The sequence below is a fragment of the Perissodus microlepis genome, chromosome 2 (genome assembly GCF_051167445.1).
Source record: "Perissodus microlepis isolate ML-2025 ecotype Zambia chromosome 2, ASM5116744v1, whole genome shotgun sequence".
NCBI classification, from domain to species: Eukaryota; Metazoa; Chordata; class Actinopteri; order Cichliformes; family Cichlidae; genus Perissodus; species Perissodus microlepis.
Window position 1 is genome coordinate 28,857,192 of NC_140462.1, and position 19,045 is coordinate 28,876,236.

The 19,045-nt window shown below is 37.9% G+C and overlaps 1 protein-coding gene across 3 annotated transcripts in view; it reads left to right on the top strand.

Moving 5' to 3' along the window:
- The window catches only part of fstl5 (follistatin-like 5), a 201,345-nt gene that overhangs the window by 146,023 nt on the left and 36,277 nt on the right, over positions 1 to 19,045 (top strand). For all 3 annotated transcript variants that reach the window (XM_084954596.1, XM_084954604.1, XM_084954614.1), the window contains 2 exons: positions 13,903 to 14,064; positions 14,714 to 14,848. In XM_084954596.1, the coding sequence (XP_084810722.1) occupies positions 13,903 to 14,064; positions 14,714 to 14,848 (297 nt within the window). The remainder of the gene's footprint in view (positions 1 to 13,902; positions 14,065 to 14,713; positions 14,849 to 19,045) is intronic.

The following is a 19,045-nucleotide window of genomic DNA, read 5'->3' on the forward strand; positions in this document are numbered from 1 at the left end:
GCCTCTAAAGAGTAGAAAAGTAGAAATTCATTTCTGAGAAAATTGTCTTTTTTTTCTAAGTATTTCTTCCTGGAACAGTCGTCCTTTAGAAAAATGTCCCTCTCCAAAATCACTTCAAAACAATCATTGTGTAGGGCACTCTTTATTAATGGAGACTGTAAGTATATGGGTAAGTGGTAAAATATCATGCTGCACTCAGGAATAGTTGTCACCATACCTACTGCTTAAAACTACATGCCAGGTTCTGCTGTGGTGGGGCTTTTTTTCTTAGCTGGTTCTATAAATTCATAATATCTCAAAACTTTTTGCTCCGTAATCAATGGCAGGATAACATAAGGCAGATGTTTTTCATACCGCATGAGTGCATTATCCCAAAAGTAAAACGTAGTCTTAAGATGTAGTCACACTAATACCAATTGATAGGAAAAAACTAGAAAGAGCTAGCTTTTTATCTTATTGTTTAGCAGCCTGAGTGATTTCTCTAAAAGTTGGTTTGCACTATATGCTCAGGACTAAAATGCAAACAGCAACTACCTGGTGGCGGCATTGAACAGCTAAAGATTCAGACACTTCCCAGAGGAGAAGTCAGTCCAGCAAACAGTGCTGGAATTAATATTTGACTATTGATCAGAATTGCAACTCTAAGACATTCTTACTTCTTACTTCTTGGTGTAATGCCTAACATGAGTAAATAAGCAACTGTTTGCAAACAAGTCTGCCTTATCCAGTAATGAGTTCATTAGATGTCTGTTGCATTTATAGCTTCTTCCTGCAGCCTCCGAGTGGCCATACAAATCAGTTATTGTGTATTCGTTATTTCTTTTGTCATTTTACTCGAATAAAAGGCCAAAAGACTGAATGCTAAAATCCAGTTTATACTCTAGTGAGATCTCTGTCTGCCTCTGCTAGACTTATAAGTCTATTCCCCAAAAGAAATCTTTGAAACAGGTGTGTTCCTCATACAAGGCTTTTCTTGGCTCACAATGGGCCTTTGGGGGTGACTGTACACCTAAGCACAACTGGTTCAAGTATATTTAAGGCAAAGAGTCTGTGTTTCCTGTCTTTAGATGTTTATGTATTTTTCTGCAACTTTTGGTCATTTCATACAGAAAAAAAGTGTTTGGGCTTGAGTAAATTAACCCCCACTTAAAGCGAAATAAAAGCCATATTTCATATTCAGGGAAAACCCTGTAGTGATGATAGTATTGGCTTTTTGATGGTGCTAAACAAAAGTCACGTTGTTCAAATATTGTGTCAACAGGAAAAGTAGTACATAAAATTTAAGAAGTTGACACATTTTTATTCCTTCAAGGAATTCTCATCATTTCGATAAGCATGCTATGTTTCAAGTAAGTGGCCTTCATCATAAATTAAAGAAAATGAAGGTCATGTCATTTATGTACTAAATGTTGGCAGGTGTCACGTAGTATCCTGATAGAAAAATTATTATCATGTAATAGAATAGAAGTGTAGCTTTTTGAATGTGAAAATTAGTAATTGATTGTGAAGAAAAATCCGCACTATCAGCTGATTAGTCTCCCGAGTGGCAGAGAATGCAAAACCAGACTACTTTTATGTTAACTGAGTACAATCCAGCCAGGATGGTGCATATTGTATGCAAAGTCAGAGCAGCTGCATATTGCTGCAGGTGCAAATAAAAGAAAGTGCTGATCGGTTCACAGAAGGCAGGCAAAAAAAAACCCCAAAAAACAATTGGACCAGAGTGATGACGGAATTAATTTTGGCAGTGTGGGAAAGTGGAAGTTGAGTAAAGAACAGACTAGAAGCCCCAGCACCCAGGATTCCACACAAATGAGTAAAGACAGACCAGCCTTCTTGAATCATGACAATGATAAAATGAAGCGAGGTGGTGTAATTCTAATGACAGTTACTGATGGTCAAGGCTCTGTTATGTACGCTCTGTTGCTATGTTTTTAACCCTCTCAGGCTCAAATTAAACTTTTTGTTGCTAATGCACAACCAAGTCCTGCAGTGGTACTTCTGAGTAAAAAAAACTCATAAAATATGTATGTGGGGTAATCAGGTTGTTAGTTTTTAACTGTTGCAAATCGGCAACGCCTGCCTCGAGAGGGTTAAACTTGTTCAGAGAAAGCATTTTAAAATAAAATCATTGTTCAGTCCAGCAGGTGTCATTATGTAGAGTCCTGAGCTCCACTACATATCTCTCTGCAGCGTTACTCTTGATAGATTGCCCCACCTCAGTGGAGGATTTACATGTTTAGGTCCAGTGAAATACTGAATGGCTGTAGGGCCATGCTTGGCTAACTGATCGTTTCATTCTCACAGATTTATTTTTTATTATTTTGTGCACTGTAACCCTTTTTAGAGTATTCTCCTTTTATTTGTGCACTAGTCAATGTGACCTCACTTTCATTTAGAACTGATACCAGTTCAGAATATTATCTACTTTTTACTAATTGGTTTGGGAGAGTCAGTACAGGGAATAACAGTGCAAAGACTGACACAGGAGCAGTAAAGAGAGGACAAAGGTGAAGAGGGCAAGTTTGTGTGAATGAGACACTTTTCTTCCATACTGCTCCTAATGAGCTGAATGTATTTTAAAAAAAAATCACAATGTGTCAGTGCGGAAAGCTCAAGATCTTCATTACTTTTGACAGACACTCGGCTCATTATCATTCTTCTAAAAGATTACTTTGAGGTTAATTGCAAAGAAACACAGGCCCTAATAAACCCAGTATTGTGTATATGGAAAATGGGGACCCTTGTGAGGCCGGTGACTTTTGGTTATAATTAATACTCTAACTTCCACATGACCTTTTTACTGAAGACTATGAGTTTCACATGCTTAGTCTGGGTGAAGCCTCAGAGGACCTGCTATCATCCTGCCATGGCTACTGAGCTTTTCTAAAACTCAATTAAAAAACAGCTGAAATAGGGTAATCCTGGAGAAGTGGATTCAGAATGCTGTCCATCACTCTTGGGGCCGCAAGAGAATGGCAAGATATACATTTAGAGTTTTATTCTGAGCAACTAATGAAATTTAGACTGGACGTACATTTAGGGGAACTTTTTGATTTCCCAGTGAAGACGTCTGAGAGCAGAGAGGTTTCTATATTGTAAGCTGAGTGCAAAGTGTGGAAGATCATTAAGAAGTTGTGGTTTTGATCCCTTTTTACCCACACAAACTGACTCATCAAAATGTCCCTCATGGATTTTATACAAGCATCTCATCTATTGTCCGCATGCTTTTATTGACAGCTAGCTGCCTCCTATTGTTCACCCCGTCTTAATGAAGACACTGCAATGCAATCTTCAGTGTACACTATTATCCTCGAGGTGTTTATTTTGTCGTGATTATTTGTTGTTGGAACTCTGTTGTGCAGGCCCTTTTTTTTTTGTCTTCCTTTCTTTCTGTTTTGCGGTGACCCCACTTTACCCACATGAATCAATAGAGCTGAATCTCATTTATACTGTGGCTGCAAAGTTTGCCCACTCTCCCAGGCACTTAAGCAGAAAACAAATTGTTGTTTGGGGTAAATTAATGAAAGTCTTGGTTGAATCGTCTAATACACCAACCAATTTTCCTCCTGGAAAAATACATTTTGTTTCCCTCTCTACAAAGCTGCTTTCATTCTGGAAAAAAATTAGTTCAAAACATATGTAGTGTTAAATGTGAAAGGTAGTATCTTTTGTCAAAAGTTGGCATGTGCATTTTGTGTATGAATGGTTTTTACTTTTATCCAAGAATGAATTGATGATACCATCTAACATTGTTGTTTATGTGCCCTGTGACCCCTGGAAGTCATGTTGTTGGGGGTTAAGAGCTCGTGGTAGGGTGTATGGTACGAAAGGGAGGGCGCACTAATGGGGATTCAGAGACCTGCTGAACCTAACATATACCAATGGGGTCTTGTTATGAACCCTGAGGTTAGCTATAGGTGGTAGGTGTGGTGTGAATCTTGGTGTGCTAATCCCTTGCTCCAAAATAGCCCCTCGGGGCCTGAAAGAAGTCATATTTCTGAGAAATAGAGCTAGAGGTGGAGCTTAACCCATGAGAGCTTACCTATGTAGAAGCTCAGGAAGCATAAACCTTGACTGAAACTGGACTGTCTGTTTTTCCGCTGTTGCTCTTTGGATGTGTGAATACTTACAAGCCCCTAGCTGAATGCTGCTGTGTTGGAGTTTTTCCTAGAGAACCAGTGGGTTGCCCACACACTGCTGGATTTTGATGAGAGAAAAGGGTCTGAGCGTTGCTGTGCGTAGGTGCTGAAGAGCAGTTCAGACAGAGTATACAGACGTGTAGATTTGGAGTGTCTGGTTGGGTGTTTTAGGGGGGTTTTTACTTGTAGAAGTTATGGTTCTGTCAAACGGATACAAGTAACCAGATGCACAAAATATCAGAGAGAGAGAGTGTAGTTAGGAAAAATGAGCTATTTCATGTATACCAGAGTGTTGTGTGAGTCTTTTGTCTTTTCTGCAATAATTTGGCCAAGAACTATACATGTTGGACATTTAGTCGTAGTTCTTAAATCTATATAATTACACGGATGTTTTTATTGTGGGTACATTAAACACATAAACCATAGACCTTTAATCAAAAAGGAAATAGCTACTGTAATATAACAAATTGATATGTGGACATCTTTTTAAAGGCTTAAGACTGTTATGGTGCGTTCAATAACTTTGAGCCATATACAGTTTAAATATGCTTGTTTCTTAGCTGACACTGGATGTATGGATGTTGCCATACCTCAAACTTTTAGTGAACTTAGCGAGACAGCATATGAGAGCTGTACAGAAAAAATGCACATGCTGAACAAGTTAAGTTATAAACTTACACTTTTAGTTATCGGTGACATTTCAGAACACTAAATCTATGATAATGATGGCTGGAACAAGCTGGTCCAAGGCTGTTTAAAATGTCCCACGAGCCTAACTTTAAGTATCTTGGGCTGAGACATGACTGTTCAGTGCTTCTTTTAAGTATTTTTTGTTTCAAAATAAAAGCTTCTGGTACAAATTACAGTAAATAAAATAGCAAAACAGGTGTCATTCATGTCAGCTATTTGCATTTTACTAGAACTGAATTTATAATCAACGAACTATTACAACTATTATAACTCTAGTTGTATCTTTCCACAGAAAAAAAGAAAACCCAAAACATCTGTTCTTTTTTAGTTTCTTTGTTTTTGCTTTCTATTGTTATGTTCAGCAGGTGCCCTGTGGACCAAATTTCCCTCATTAAAATTGTATTATTTAAATTCCTTGTTGTAAATAATGAATCAGATAGAAAACACACAATGAATGAGGAAAAAGTAGCCCAGCCCCTGTGCACATGTACACTCATTACTGTTTTTGAGACAGAAAAGAAAACGCATATAAACACAGCATCGTGGTATTCCTTAGAGATCCATTATACTTAATTTCCATTCCAGATCTTTTTTTTAATAACAGTCCTAGCAGTCTTACTTTTGTTTTACCCTTGGAAAGTACTTTTTCAATCGCTTTGTGATTTTTCACATAGTGCACTGGATTCAGGCTCTGGACCAAACTGTTTTCTGAGCTTGATTACTTCCACATATCGATGGGAGGCATGCATGTGAAAGAGTAATCACAACCGAGAGAGAAAGCTTTCATCGTGGTGTGCATATTTGTCCTGGTGTGTGGCTGTGGATGTGTGTGGACAGTATTTCAAGGTGGTGTAAGAGTCGGTGTCATAGGGAGATGTACAGAGGCTCATGTGTGCTATTAAGAGTGTGTGTGTCTGTGTGTGTTTAATAGCATGAGCCACAAGTTCAATTTGACTGAAGTTCTGTACCAAGACTGCCAGGCTTAGTTGGAAATCTCCCAGTCGTGTGATGGTGAAGTGGTCTCCTGCCATGGTGTTTGTGTGCTCCACGCTTGTTTGTGTATGTGTGTCTCTGCACGCCTGCTCATCTTCTGCAGCGCCATGGCCGACGGGAGCCTTGCTGAGTGATTGACGACTGGCTGGGGAGCTTTATGATGGAGCTGTCAGCCCTGCTGTGTCGCATTCTCCTGGCAGTGGCTCTCCTGACACTCTCAGAAACACATCAGAATGCAACTTTTCTCACATCTTGTCTGAATTGAGTTTTGAGTGGAAAAATTCCCCTGCTTGCCTCGTTCTTTTCGTTTTCACGAATGTCTGGGCAAAGAAAATGGTGATTTGCACGCAGGAATCAAGTACGTGCATATGCATTGATGGACTGTGTGAGAGAGGGATTTTCGAAAGGATGAGTGTACACTTTCTGTTGTTTTGGGGACTCTGGTGAAAGAGCTGGATTTACTGTGAGAGAAGGCAGGCTTTGTCAAAAGTCTTTAAGTTACATTTTGTCTCATTAAATATCACTCTATCAGAGTAGCTATACTGTCAAAGCATATTGTCAGGCTTTCAGCTGACATAATCATTGGCAACAAACAAAGGTGTGAGAAAGTAACAGCTAACAAACAGCAGTTGTGTCTTCAGAAACACCCAGTGCTCTCAACATCAAATAAACTGTGTTAATTTCATTTAAAACTACATTTAAAACAAAATACAACTCTGATATTCTCTTTCTTTTTTTTAAAGAAAGAGAGAAAATCACTCTACACGCATAATTTAAACAAAAAAAGAGACATTTTAACCATTACCAGTATATAGCAAATGTATAGTGAGATTTTCTTACGCAGAAATTTTGTTTACGCTCCACAAGAATGATTCTGAGTCCTACTGAATAAATTTCTTTATCTTGTCCTCCAGATTGAAATGATGGCGGTCAACAAATATTAATTGTTGCACTAGAGAAGATATTGATACTGTAACACTGTTTTAACTATTCATTTAAATAATAAGTACAATAGACGTAACATTGTCACCATAACGATCTTTTGCATCGGCAGCATTTATTTTTCTGTTCCGTACAAATCTTTGGAAGCTCAGCATTTCCAGTGCACAGCTCGCTGCACTCTTGGCACTCTGAGTTGAAAAGTGTGATTTTAGGAACATGGCCATACTCAAAACGTGAATGTTTTGTAACCAGAAAAGAATAAACACTCAAGTGTGTAGAAGTGCTCTAAAAAAATGGGTCATGGGTGCGTCCGATGCAAAATCCAATGTGTGTGGACACAGAGCCTAATTGATGGAATTGAGCAATCAGATGGCACACCTGGTATCATTGCCTGTTGCTTTGTAAGCACATCCAATTATTCCTGATGACAATTTTAAAGCCAAAAGCTCGAAGCTACATATGCTCTCATGCCTCTACTCTTTTTATCATGGGAACTCCTCTTTTCAGGTATCTTTGGTGTTTTGCTGGAATGGTAACACTGGGAGAAAACTGGGTACAACATGCAAAAATAGTCCCCTGGGCACTTATTAAACTGTAAAGGAATGCGCTGTAATACTTTACTTTAAATGATTATATTAGTTTAAAAGTTTCACCCATTAAACTCATAAAAACCCACACACACATACACACATGCACAAACACACTTTGTAGTTAATTGCTATTCGTAGCAAACAGCTCTTATCCTAAACTAACAATTATCCCAATTCTCCCGATAATATTAGCTAAATTTGTTTTGAACTTAATTACATACATTAAGTATGACTTTCAGTTATTGCAGTGCCACAATTCAACATTTCAATTTGCTCTCATCCAACACCGCACAAAGCTTTCCCTCTTTTTTCTAATTTAATAGATGTGCACGGTTGGCTCACCACATTTTAATTAATTCATTCTACCTCAGGTGGGAATTAAATAACTTGGTGGACTTATCGAACGCTACCAGTGACCGTAGGGCAGGATGGGCTTTCTCCCCCACATTCGTACAGTCAGATGGGGAATTCACTGACATGAGCCTTTTCTCAAATAATAGGCCTTTAACTAAGCAGTGACCTTTATTGGGCTCTGTGGGCAGCCACTGGGAATTATGGCAACATTGATAGAACTTGGCACCTCCTACGCAGGTTTCAGCCCCCCACACCTGCTTTTTAGCTCAGAGTAACAACTGTAGGCTGTAAATGATAGACAGCAGTCAGATTTTTGCAGTCATGATGCATAAGCTGTATATTTGAAAGTGTAATTTGCAAGAGGAAATGCACTGCTCTGCTATTTGAATAGCTTTTCTGGTCTAAAGAAGAGGTGAGAGCTGATATCCCCCATTGCTAAATATGACTTATGACAGGTAGAAATCCCATTTTTATTAATACTTATTCATACTGATATATCCTCAGAAACTTTAGTATTAGAAATCTGACACAACGCTGCAAAGTCACAGTATTCTCCTTTTTATTATATAATGCAGTGTTTTCAAATGTTATTTAAGTACTGCACTACAGCACATGTAATGTTATTGCAAACATCCTTTAGAAGTTGTTCGGAATTTGAAACTATTGCCACAAAGTCAAGGTTTCCACAACCAAGAATAAACACTAAATCTCTTTTTAAACAATAACTTTTCGAAAAGACAAAACCTAAACATCTGCAGCCCAGATGCAGTTGATCGAGCTCAGGATTCGGGAATTTTTAGATATAGCACAATGAAACATTTTGCATCATATGTTCACAAATGCATATTGGAATAATATAAGGAAAACTGGAAGACAGTGTATCAACGTTCTCAAGTAAAATATCCTAAAATAATTTGGATACAAATCTTAACAATTCATGCATGGGGGGAATTTTCAGCCTTACGTAACCTCAACCTGCTCTTACAAAGTTAATTATGTATTTATGTTGTGCTGAACACCTTCATGAATAAAAAAGTTGGAAAAACTAGACTAGGTTACAAAAATTTTGGCAGGCAGTGATTCCTTCCCATCACAGATGTTTAGTTGAACTAGGTCCATGAAACCAACAGAGGACCCACTCACATGGAACTGCTGGTCTGCCTGCACAAGCCGCTGTATACCCATTCACAGCACTGATTAGTCCCACTCTTACTTACTGTGTAATAGCACCTGTACATGCTGAAAATATACTTTGACTGTAACCTACTGGACTCCTGTAGTGTTGTTACCAGCTATGATTAGATCGTAGTTCAGAGACCTCCAGCTGAAAGCGCCAACCAGTTCCACCTTCTGAAATCACACAAGCAATTTACTCAAAAATTGGATGAGATGTGAGCGCAATCTCATCCTATCCACTTTCCATCAGTCTCAATAGTATCAGAAGATATTTCTATATACTGTATTGGCCTTAGCAAAAGACCACCCTGATCACAACCTGGCTGCCACTTTTCAACAGCTGTTTCAGACTGAGAGTGAAGACTAAAAAAATGTGATCACATCATATTTGGTATCTTTGAAATCACATTAAAATAGCAAAAATGAATTTTACTAGTATTTTTTAATACAAATGTATTTATAATCCTATTTTAATTCTTAAAGATGATGATAATGATAAAGGAATAATAGTTGTAAAGTTGAAAAAAAGTGGAGTTAAAGCTTTATTGTATCAAAAAAGAGATAAAACATATAACACACTTTGATGACTCAAAACTTAAAACCTAAAATAAGACAAAGAGCTACTGTGTCTGATCTCCTCAGACAGCTCGTTCCTGAGTTGGAGCACCTGGCCTCTAAAGGCTCAAAGCCTCCACCTTTGAATTTCAAAAAATATCTCTGCTGTACATCTCAGGGTGTATTAAGGCTTATAAAAGTATTGTTATGCTGTAAATCTAATAAATGTCTGTCTATCAGAGACTATAAAATTAAACTATATGGAGATTGTAAATTACATCTTTATTGGTTTGAGTAGTCTTATAGCAGCTTTATTGAACTGTTTAAGTATATATATTTTATACCAGCTAAGACAGAAATAATGATAGTATTGGTTAATTTTCCAAAAGCATAAATTACAGTATTAATGTGTGGATTTGTTTATTAAACCATCACTAAACCTTTGTGAAGCAGCTGATGGAGCTACATTAATGTATTTTTTTTTCATTTTTCCTTCACAGTCTTTAGCACTACTTTCAGCTATCAGTAAAATACCACTGAGTGCCTAATGTAATTTTCTTCAAGTCCCCAATTTTTGCAAATGTAATTAACAAGAAAAATCCTGTTGGGTCTGGGCCAGTAGAGAGCATCATCAAGCAAGCAGCATTTAGAATACATTTGCATTTGTACTTCTATGATGTACTTTAAAGAGCTTACGCTTGAAACTAAGTGATATTATTGCACTATGAGTAAAAAAAATTGAGCGTTAATGCCTTCAAATCAGAGGTGTGGGATCCACTTCCCCAAACCTGGCATGAGTGGGAGTCTGTGAAACCTCAGTCGTTTTCAAATTTATGCTGGTAGACCTTGTGATTCACAGGCATTTACACATTTTATTCTTCACCCCTCTCTTACTTTTCATTTTTGTTGCCAGGGTTTGGACTTGTGCCTTTCATGGCTCCAGAGGTCTCAACACACTTTATCCTTTCATTTTAGACCCTTGCATTTCTCTGCAGTAGTCGCAGATGGGAGGATGAGAATGGTATCTATCGATCATTGCTTTTTCCTCGAGAACCTACCAATGCTGGAGGCAAAGGCTTTAACTGACATGGCTCCAGACCACCATGGCCTGGTCTTAATGTCTACTTGGGATTCTGTAGGTGACAAGTCCTCCACTTATAAAAAGCACTATGTGTCATAGTAAGCTGCTTTTCTATCTAGTCGTCTATCTTTCTGTGACCTCGGGATGTCACAGAGCAACTCCTGCCTCAGACATCCATACCTGCCCCCTTCCACAGCCCTGTTAGCTGTTATTTTCTTAGGTTTTTAAAAGCCTTGATGATCCTTTTTTTCTTCTTTTAATTCCAACACACTAATTAACACAGCTTTGTCAGACTGCCTGAGAGGTTTTTAATGATGGGATACTCAGGGGAACCTGGCTGATCCATGCTTGCGCTATACAGCTGTTGATTAATGGGTTGTTGTTGTGGGCCAGGAACATGCCATTTTTGTCACGACCCTCTTTCTTTAACACCTCCACACAAAAAATACATCCCGCCACTCAGTCTAATATGCACTAGTAGAAAAATCTATAAAGAAATTTAACATCTTAGAATTTAACTACAATGAATTCAGGTTAACAGTCAGAAGTCACAGTAAGAGCACTGTGAGGAAATACTGCCCATACAGTGGCTTCATTTACATTTTCCAATACTAAAATCCATTCTATTTATTCAAATCATCATTTCATACTTCACAGTGATTAAATTTACACTCGCAATGACAATGATATGACAATGACATTAGCACTGTACATAAAGAAACCTGGTTAATTAGATCCTTCTCGTGTGCCTGATGTATTAGCTATGCAATGCATTCCCCCTTCATATGATTTGTAGTTATTTTAAAATTATTTATTAATTTATCAAAAGAATTTTAATAAATGCCACCTGAAGTATTATAACTCAGAAAGATAAAGGTTGCAAGCTTCTGAAACCTAATATGATGCCAGACATGACTTGGTATTTCAAAATGTCATTTATAATCTCACTGCAGGTGTGTTTGTACACACTTTACAAAGTATTACAAAGCTGGACTCTTAAATTCTACATTGATGCTAGATGGGAAATAATACCTTACACATAAAATATTATATATATATATATATATATATATATATATATATATATATATATATATATATATATATATATATATATATATATATCGGTTCGGTTCGATATTTTGGTGTCACGGTTCAATATTTTTTCGATACAAAAAAATGTTCATGCTTTTTTAATTTGTCATTTATTAAAATTATAATAAAATTATAAATCTATATTTTAACTCAAAAGTACTTCTGGACATTACCGTAGAGCTTGCCATTGATTGTTTGATTGTGGGGTACATAGTTACGTTGAACAGCCCTGTGAACATTGAAAACAAATAACAACCATGTTCATGGTCACGCTTTCTGCAGCTGACTCATCTCCACGGCCGATTTTAAAAATGGGGTCAGTTTCATACAAAATCTGATGTTTTTGCTTTGTTGCACATGGTCAGAACAGGACTTTCAGGGTGCAATTGGAATGTAGCAGGAGTTATAGGAACAGTTTATGGCTGCAAAAGGAGATAAACCAGAGCATTGACCAAATATGAATCACATATGATTGTTATGATTTTAGAGGTGTAGTAGTGAGACTCCAATCGTAACGTGCTAATTGACATAAAAGTCACATAAAATGTGATATTTAAAAAAAGATTTTTATGGTTGGTGTATTCAGGATGATTGATATAAGGACGCAGGTGTAGATTCGAGCTTCCTTTTTGAACAGCTTGTATTTACCGAGTAAACAAGTTGTTTCACCAAACAAGGCAGTCACAGAGTGATTTACAGTAAGCATATGGCACAAAAACAGATAAACAAGGAGGATTGTAAAACTTATGCTCTTCACCCCACCCCAACTCTTTCTCTCTCACACACACACAAACACACACACACAAAAGAAAGAAACAGATCTTTTGGGGGATTGTGTGCGCATCTGTGAGGATATTAAGCCTGAGTAATAAACTTTATTCAAATGATTGTGCAAAATAATTGTCTCCCAGAGTTCTATGCAATCAGCATTGTAACTGCTAAGAGGCATTGGCATAAGTGGTGTGTCTGTGTGGCTGTGATTGGTAAGGTAACCTGAGTGCCATAAGAACCTTTGTGGCCCACTGTGGACAGTGTGTTGGCAGTTGGGTTGACGGGAGCTCCAAAGCCCGGGAGTGCTGTGGTTACCAGATGGCCATGGCAGTAATCTTCAGTCCTTTCACTCACCTGGCTGAGTAAAGACTTCCTCTAACCCAGTGCCCACAGGAAATGGTCTCTACAGCACGTCTGCCTTCTCTGCTTCTGCCAAGAGTCTTGCTTCCATCCTCCGCTCACATCTCTGAAGTCTGTTTCAGAAAAGAGAGGGGAAAAAAGGAGGTGCTGATTTGGGCCACAGAGGCTCAAAAAGGATCGCTCAAAACAAGATGGCAAGATGGAGAGATTTGATGTCTCTACTTTAACTGCTGCCAGGTTGTCATCCTTATATGTGACAGGCTGTTGTGGAATGAATCATGCTGTATTTTTATGGATGCTCTGTAAACAGTTCATTGTCACTGTCCAAGTTTGAGTCACCATTCCAGTGAAAGAGTCTCCTTAGACATACTGCTATGCCTCTGAAAGGTTTTATCATTGTTATGCTATTCAGAGAAGTCTTCCGTCTATAAAGGATTATTCAAATTCATTCTTCTGATATTTTCCATGTTTTGTGGAGCAGGGCTCTAACAAGTTGGCCCCCGGGTGTAGAGCAAAATTTGTGGCATAATTCTCAGCCAATGCATAAATGCATATTATTAATGTATTTGTGTGTTTTATAGATTTGTGTTAATTTATGGTTCTTGGAAGTACAATATGTCGGAGAGATATTTTTGTTTGTCTTTGCTTCAGTGTAGGGTAAACAAGTGAAACGGCAGCATGACAGTAGCACCGTGTGCAGAAATGTGCCAAGTCAGCTTTTGGAACAGTTTGCAGAAGAGAGCGACATTTAGCTTTTACCTTTTTTTATTATTTTTTTTATTTCTGTACACATTTTGTTTTCTCTTCTTCTATCCCCTCATCTCCTTCCTGACAGGAGGTTACAGAAAATCAATAGCTACCAAGTGAACAGAGGTTCCCTCCCTTATTTATCTATCTGATTTGTTTGGCTTTGTGGAGCACATTAACCTTATCTAAAGGCATTCGGTAATGCTGCAAATGCACTCAATCCTATTGATAGTTTATGCTAATTCTGAGCCATAAGTTCAGAACTTGTTGTCTTCTTGAAAACGTCTTGTTCAATAAGGTTATTCAGCTCCTCAACTGATTCTAATGTAAACAGCAGTAAGGGATGCAGAAGCATTAATTCATTTCTGTATGCTGTCTGTCTCTTTTCTCTTACACCATCTTTCAGTTCCTCCTGTCATCCGAGTTTATCCAGAGAGCCAAGCCAGGGAGCCGGGTGTCACTGCCAGCCTCCGCTGCCATGCAGAGGGCATCCCCAGCCCCCAGCTGTCCTGGCTCAAGAATGGCATGGACATCACAACCAAGCTGTCCAAACAGCTCACTCTGCAAGGTAAACAGGAGTAATGAGTTTACTGAAAGTGCACCTGTGTATTTACTTTTTCTGTAATTGTTTTTACCACCACTCTCACACTTTTTATGCTAATATCTGACCATGATTGCCATCACTTCATGTATCAAAGAGGACTGGGTGACATAGATGATCGCATGTATTTCTAATATTCTCACACATTTGTCCTGTTAGTTCAGTGGTTGCTTGGTTGGTTCTTGTGACTAATTTTACTGTAAAGCTGTTTGTTTGAACCGGAGGCATTGTTAGATTGATGTCACCAAAAGATGCACAACGTCAAAGTCTTTTGTCCAAATTCTATATCGAACGCTCAGAAGTAAAGTTATCAAGTCTCACTTGATTCTCAGAATAAATAGTGAAGATTGCTTTTCCCCTCAGGTTGCTTACAAAAGCTACAGAGCGGAAAACTGTCCCAGATCTCACAGAAACACAGCATGTGCCACATTCTAACTTTGAACTCCCACCTTTTTGAAATCTCCCCGAAACAAACCTTTCACCCTTCTTCCAAACACATAACTGTTATATAATGGTAGCAGAGGATGGTAACATTGAAGTCACCTTTTATCTCTTTCCTGAAGGAAAATTGTCTTTTTATTTTTGTCTTTCCCTCCTGTTCTGTTGTCCCTCGCAGCTAATGGAAGCGAGGTTCACATCAGCAACGTACACTTTGAGGACACCGGCGCCTATACCTGCATCGCCAAAAATGAGGCCGGCGTGGACGAGGACATCTCTTCGCTCTTTGTTGAGGACTCTGCGCGCAAAACTTGTATGTATAAGTCATGATGTCAGTGTCTGCTTTTTTCTTTTTTTTTTTTATTCAGGGGGAAAATGGAGCCATGCAAATGGAGCCCTTAATAATTTATCCTGTCAGCTCTTAATAGTTTATATCCTGTGATGCTGCGATGAAGGAAGAGGAGTAATGGTGATACTATCTTTACTCTCTGTCTCTTGGCTTGAAAGCAGGGAGAGTTGTTCTTTTACCCTTTCATCCACTATCATGCCATTTTTGTTCCTCATATTGCATCTGCATCTGCCTTGATACACTAGGGTTCAAACCAATCATAATTTCTATTAGTGCTGACAAGAATAATTTAATTAACTGATTAATTATTAGTTCCAGAAGTGACAAACATGCCTTTTCTACTTGCACTTTTTTAAAAAAGTGATCATTAATTGAGCATCTCTTGGTGACGGTTTTCTGAAGAGATAAATTTCACCTCGGGTGTAGTAATTTTTCATCATTTTGAGACATCTGCATAATAAATAGTTGATTAATCTTAGAAGAAATGGTAGATTAATCGGTTATGAAAGTAATAAGTGCAGCTGTAATGTATTTATGAATAAATCAGTTGCTGTTTACTCTATAATCACAAGCATAAGGGAAAATCTTAAAATAATTCTTTGTTCTATAAAACACTACGTAAACCAAATACATTAAATTTGCAATTATGTAAATGTAAAACATAATTTTTGATTCCTGAAATTTGATGAGGGGAAAACATCTCTATCTAAAACCATGATCCACATCACCACATTTTTTTTTAATACCTTTATTAATTGATAAGGTAACTGTCAACTGTCTGCATGTAACTTGAGGACACTGATAATCATCGTATTCGTATTTGGAAGCTTTTACAGTCTAAACAAACTCTTTTGATTCCTCTTCGTGAGTGGAATCACACACTCTAATTAACGTTGACCTTCTCAGAAATGTCAAAATCTGTCTTTGACCAGTTGTTAGTATGTTGTATTTTCCTGTGGGTAATTAGAGTTCCCAAACAACACACGCTTCAACTTTGCAATCCGGTCACACATCACGCACAAACTGTCCCACACCGTCACCTGCCAGACCCGGTGCGTTTAGATGCGATCCCTACAGTACGACACTTCCTCCGCCCCGCCTGTCACGCATCAGAGGATCATACTTGGTGAGGTCAGAAGTCACTCCTATGCTTTGAAGCCTTTGAAGCTCTACCGCGGGCAAAATGGTGCTATGAGTTAGATATAGCAGACCCTTTTGGAGTGAGTTCAAAGGGATGTCAGCTGACAGGCAGACAAGGTTGCACTACTACATTACGAAAGAGAAAGACAGGAAGAGACAGACTTTACTACACATGCTGTTGTCTGTCTTGGATATCTGAAGACTGCATTCTTGACCTGTTCTGCTTTTCCCATGAGATTGTCCCCTTTATTCAGATACCAGTTAAGTGAGCAAATAGAAGCTGACTGTCTATTTTTCCTGAACTGGCTGCCTCTATGAGCCTGAGGCTAATGTGGGGTGTCAGCTCACAAAGCCTTCATTCCACAAACACAAACCTCTATTTCTAAAACAAATACACATCCATTTCACACATAAGGGGACACCCAATTAAAATTCACAAGGGAACTTTAAAATGCATGATTGTCAATTTTCATTGGCACTTAAGGTGTGGCAAATACACAAATGTCATTCTATTGATATCAGTGATTTCAGCATATTAATGATCTATTTATTTAGTCAAAGACCACAAAGAATAGCCTTAAACCTGCATCTTAGCTAAGTGTCACTTCTATATAACCAAACCTGTTTTTACAACTAGAGAAGATTTTTTTTTAAATATATTAAAAAGAAGATGCTCTTTCTGGTTGTAAAACTTGTCTAGTTTAGACTGGTGGCTTTTACCTGTAAAGTTTTGCTGGAACTCAGCTATTTGTTACCTTTTCTATTCTGACGTCAGGAAACACTTTCCTAATAGGTTTGTGGGCTCAGTGGCTATTTACAAGTGTTATTAAATCTAACATGATGCTTATTTTTTCAGTCATGGTCCTATTATGGCATTCTAAGTGCTGCAAATCTCTCGAATTCTCAGGCAGGTCTACTCCCTGCTTGTCATGTCTGGTATGAAAACAAAAAGATAGCAATGGGGAAAACGCCAAGCTGAGGCTTCAGAGTAGCCTCTTGTTTTATGTCCACCTATTATGTAGGGTCTATACAGCCATTACAATGGAGGGAGTCATTCATTTGTTTTAAAAGGTTTTTATTCCTTTGCACTAGCATCCAGTATGGCAGCAGGTAGCTTTTTCCCTCATTGGCAATTATCCATCCATCCCATTGTCCTGCAAATATTATTTTATTGACACCACAGACTGCGAGAAAAAAAAAATGGAACTTGAACCTATTGATCTACTTGGTCCTTGTGCTTTTTGTCTTGGTCTTGTTAGAAGTTACAAAGTGTTGTCACATGCCTGCAGGAAGGATATTGAGAAACTTGCAACTGAAGGATGAACTGAGTTGATTTCCAAGTTTCAAGACTGAGCTTACTGTAAGTCCTTTCTGTTCTTCTGAATGTGATCTCTCAGGAACACTGGAAGAAATTTCATTACATCTGGCACAAAAAGTTCACTTGGAGTGAAGAATGAACTCTAGAATTTCAAAGGTCTAGTTCTGTGGGACCTTACAAAACATGTTTTTGAGCATAATTCAAGAATTCCTCCTCCAATTACAAAGACATTTCGCACAAGGTTAACTTCATGTGACATCACCGTTATTCAACACCAAAACGCAGGAATGGAAGGATGTTAACTTTGCCTTCAGTTGACAGAGGCATACAATCCTGGGGTGGCAATTCTACAAATGTACACTGTAAGACAGAATTACTTTGAATGTATAGAAAACACTTGTTAGTAGGTTTTCAGCCTTACAGATGTAATTAGAACAGTTGAAACATGTCAAGTCAGAAATATCCCTCATGCATGCAAACTATAGGATCATTAAAATAAAGTAACTATCTTACAAAAACTTCAAAGATGAACGATCACCTGTAAAACTGGATTTTTTTTCACCCCTTTTGTCTTTAACAGCCTATCATAATCCTGTTAGTTAAATTCATCTTGATAGCTTCTCTTCCCTTTGTCACCATGGTGTGCTTTATGGAGTATATGCAGCCATTATTTTCCAGACTGATTGCCATACTATATTAAATTATTATCTTTGTGCTTCTTTTTTTTCTCTTTTTGGACAGTTATAGCTCCAGTTTTGATCACAGGTGATTTAGTTTCCGCAGAGATGTGAAAGTTGTCTAACGTTGCTCTTGGATATCAAAGAGTTGATATTTCAGAAGCTGAAAAATGTGTCTAATTGGCGTCAACTCTAATATAACTCCCCTTTAATATCATTTGTACCTTTTGTTTAAGTTATTTTACATGTATGGCCAAGTTAGTTTTATGGGATAGACTTTATTGGTTGTATTTGCATTGTAGTCAGCACACCATAAATTGTTAAGCAACAATGCTTATGAAACAAAGGTTAAATATCATCATTATAAAAGCTGCAATGAGCTGTAAAAACCCTAAAAATCCATCAGTTCTTATTTAAAAGTGTGTGTGTAGTAGTTTTACCTTAATATCTGTGAGAACACTACTGTGGGGACAAATGATGTCAAATATAAAAATACCAGCAAGCTCTCTGAGTGGCCCTAATGTGATGAACACTGGCACATTCACATGACTAATGGTCATTTGGCAGAGTTTAACAGTTTATTCCAGCCGGTTTTTTGTTAGTCGTGCTGAGGTTGTCAAGCCAACAAATCTTTGCAAAAAAATTAAATCAACTCAATTAATATAAAAACATTAAATAAAAATAATTAAATACAGACTGTTCGACACTAAAACATCACCTCAGCTTTCTTAGCAACAACAGCTTTTGATGGTTCTTTTTGCATAGGGACAAACATCTCGATAGGACACATCTTTTTTTTTTTTCCTTACCTGACCAGTGGGCATGTAACTGTCTTATGCAGCAGGATCAGATATGAATCAATTTTAAATCTGACAGATCTCTAATACATAGTCTGTGTAAGAATAGTGCAGTTAATAGTCCGGTGGATTTACTGGTAGCAAGGAGATGTTCTTTGTTGCTTCATATGGAAACTATAAAGAGAGCTCCCTCGCCTAAATTGCATACTAGTGGAAATACATCTGAAGC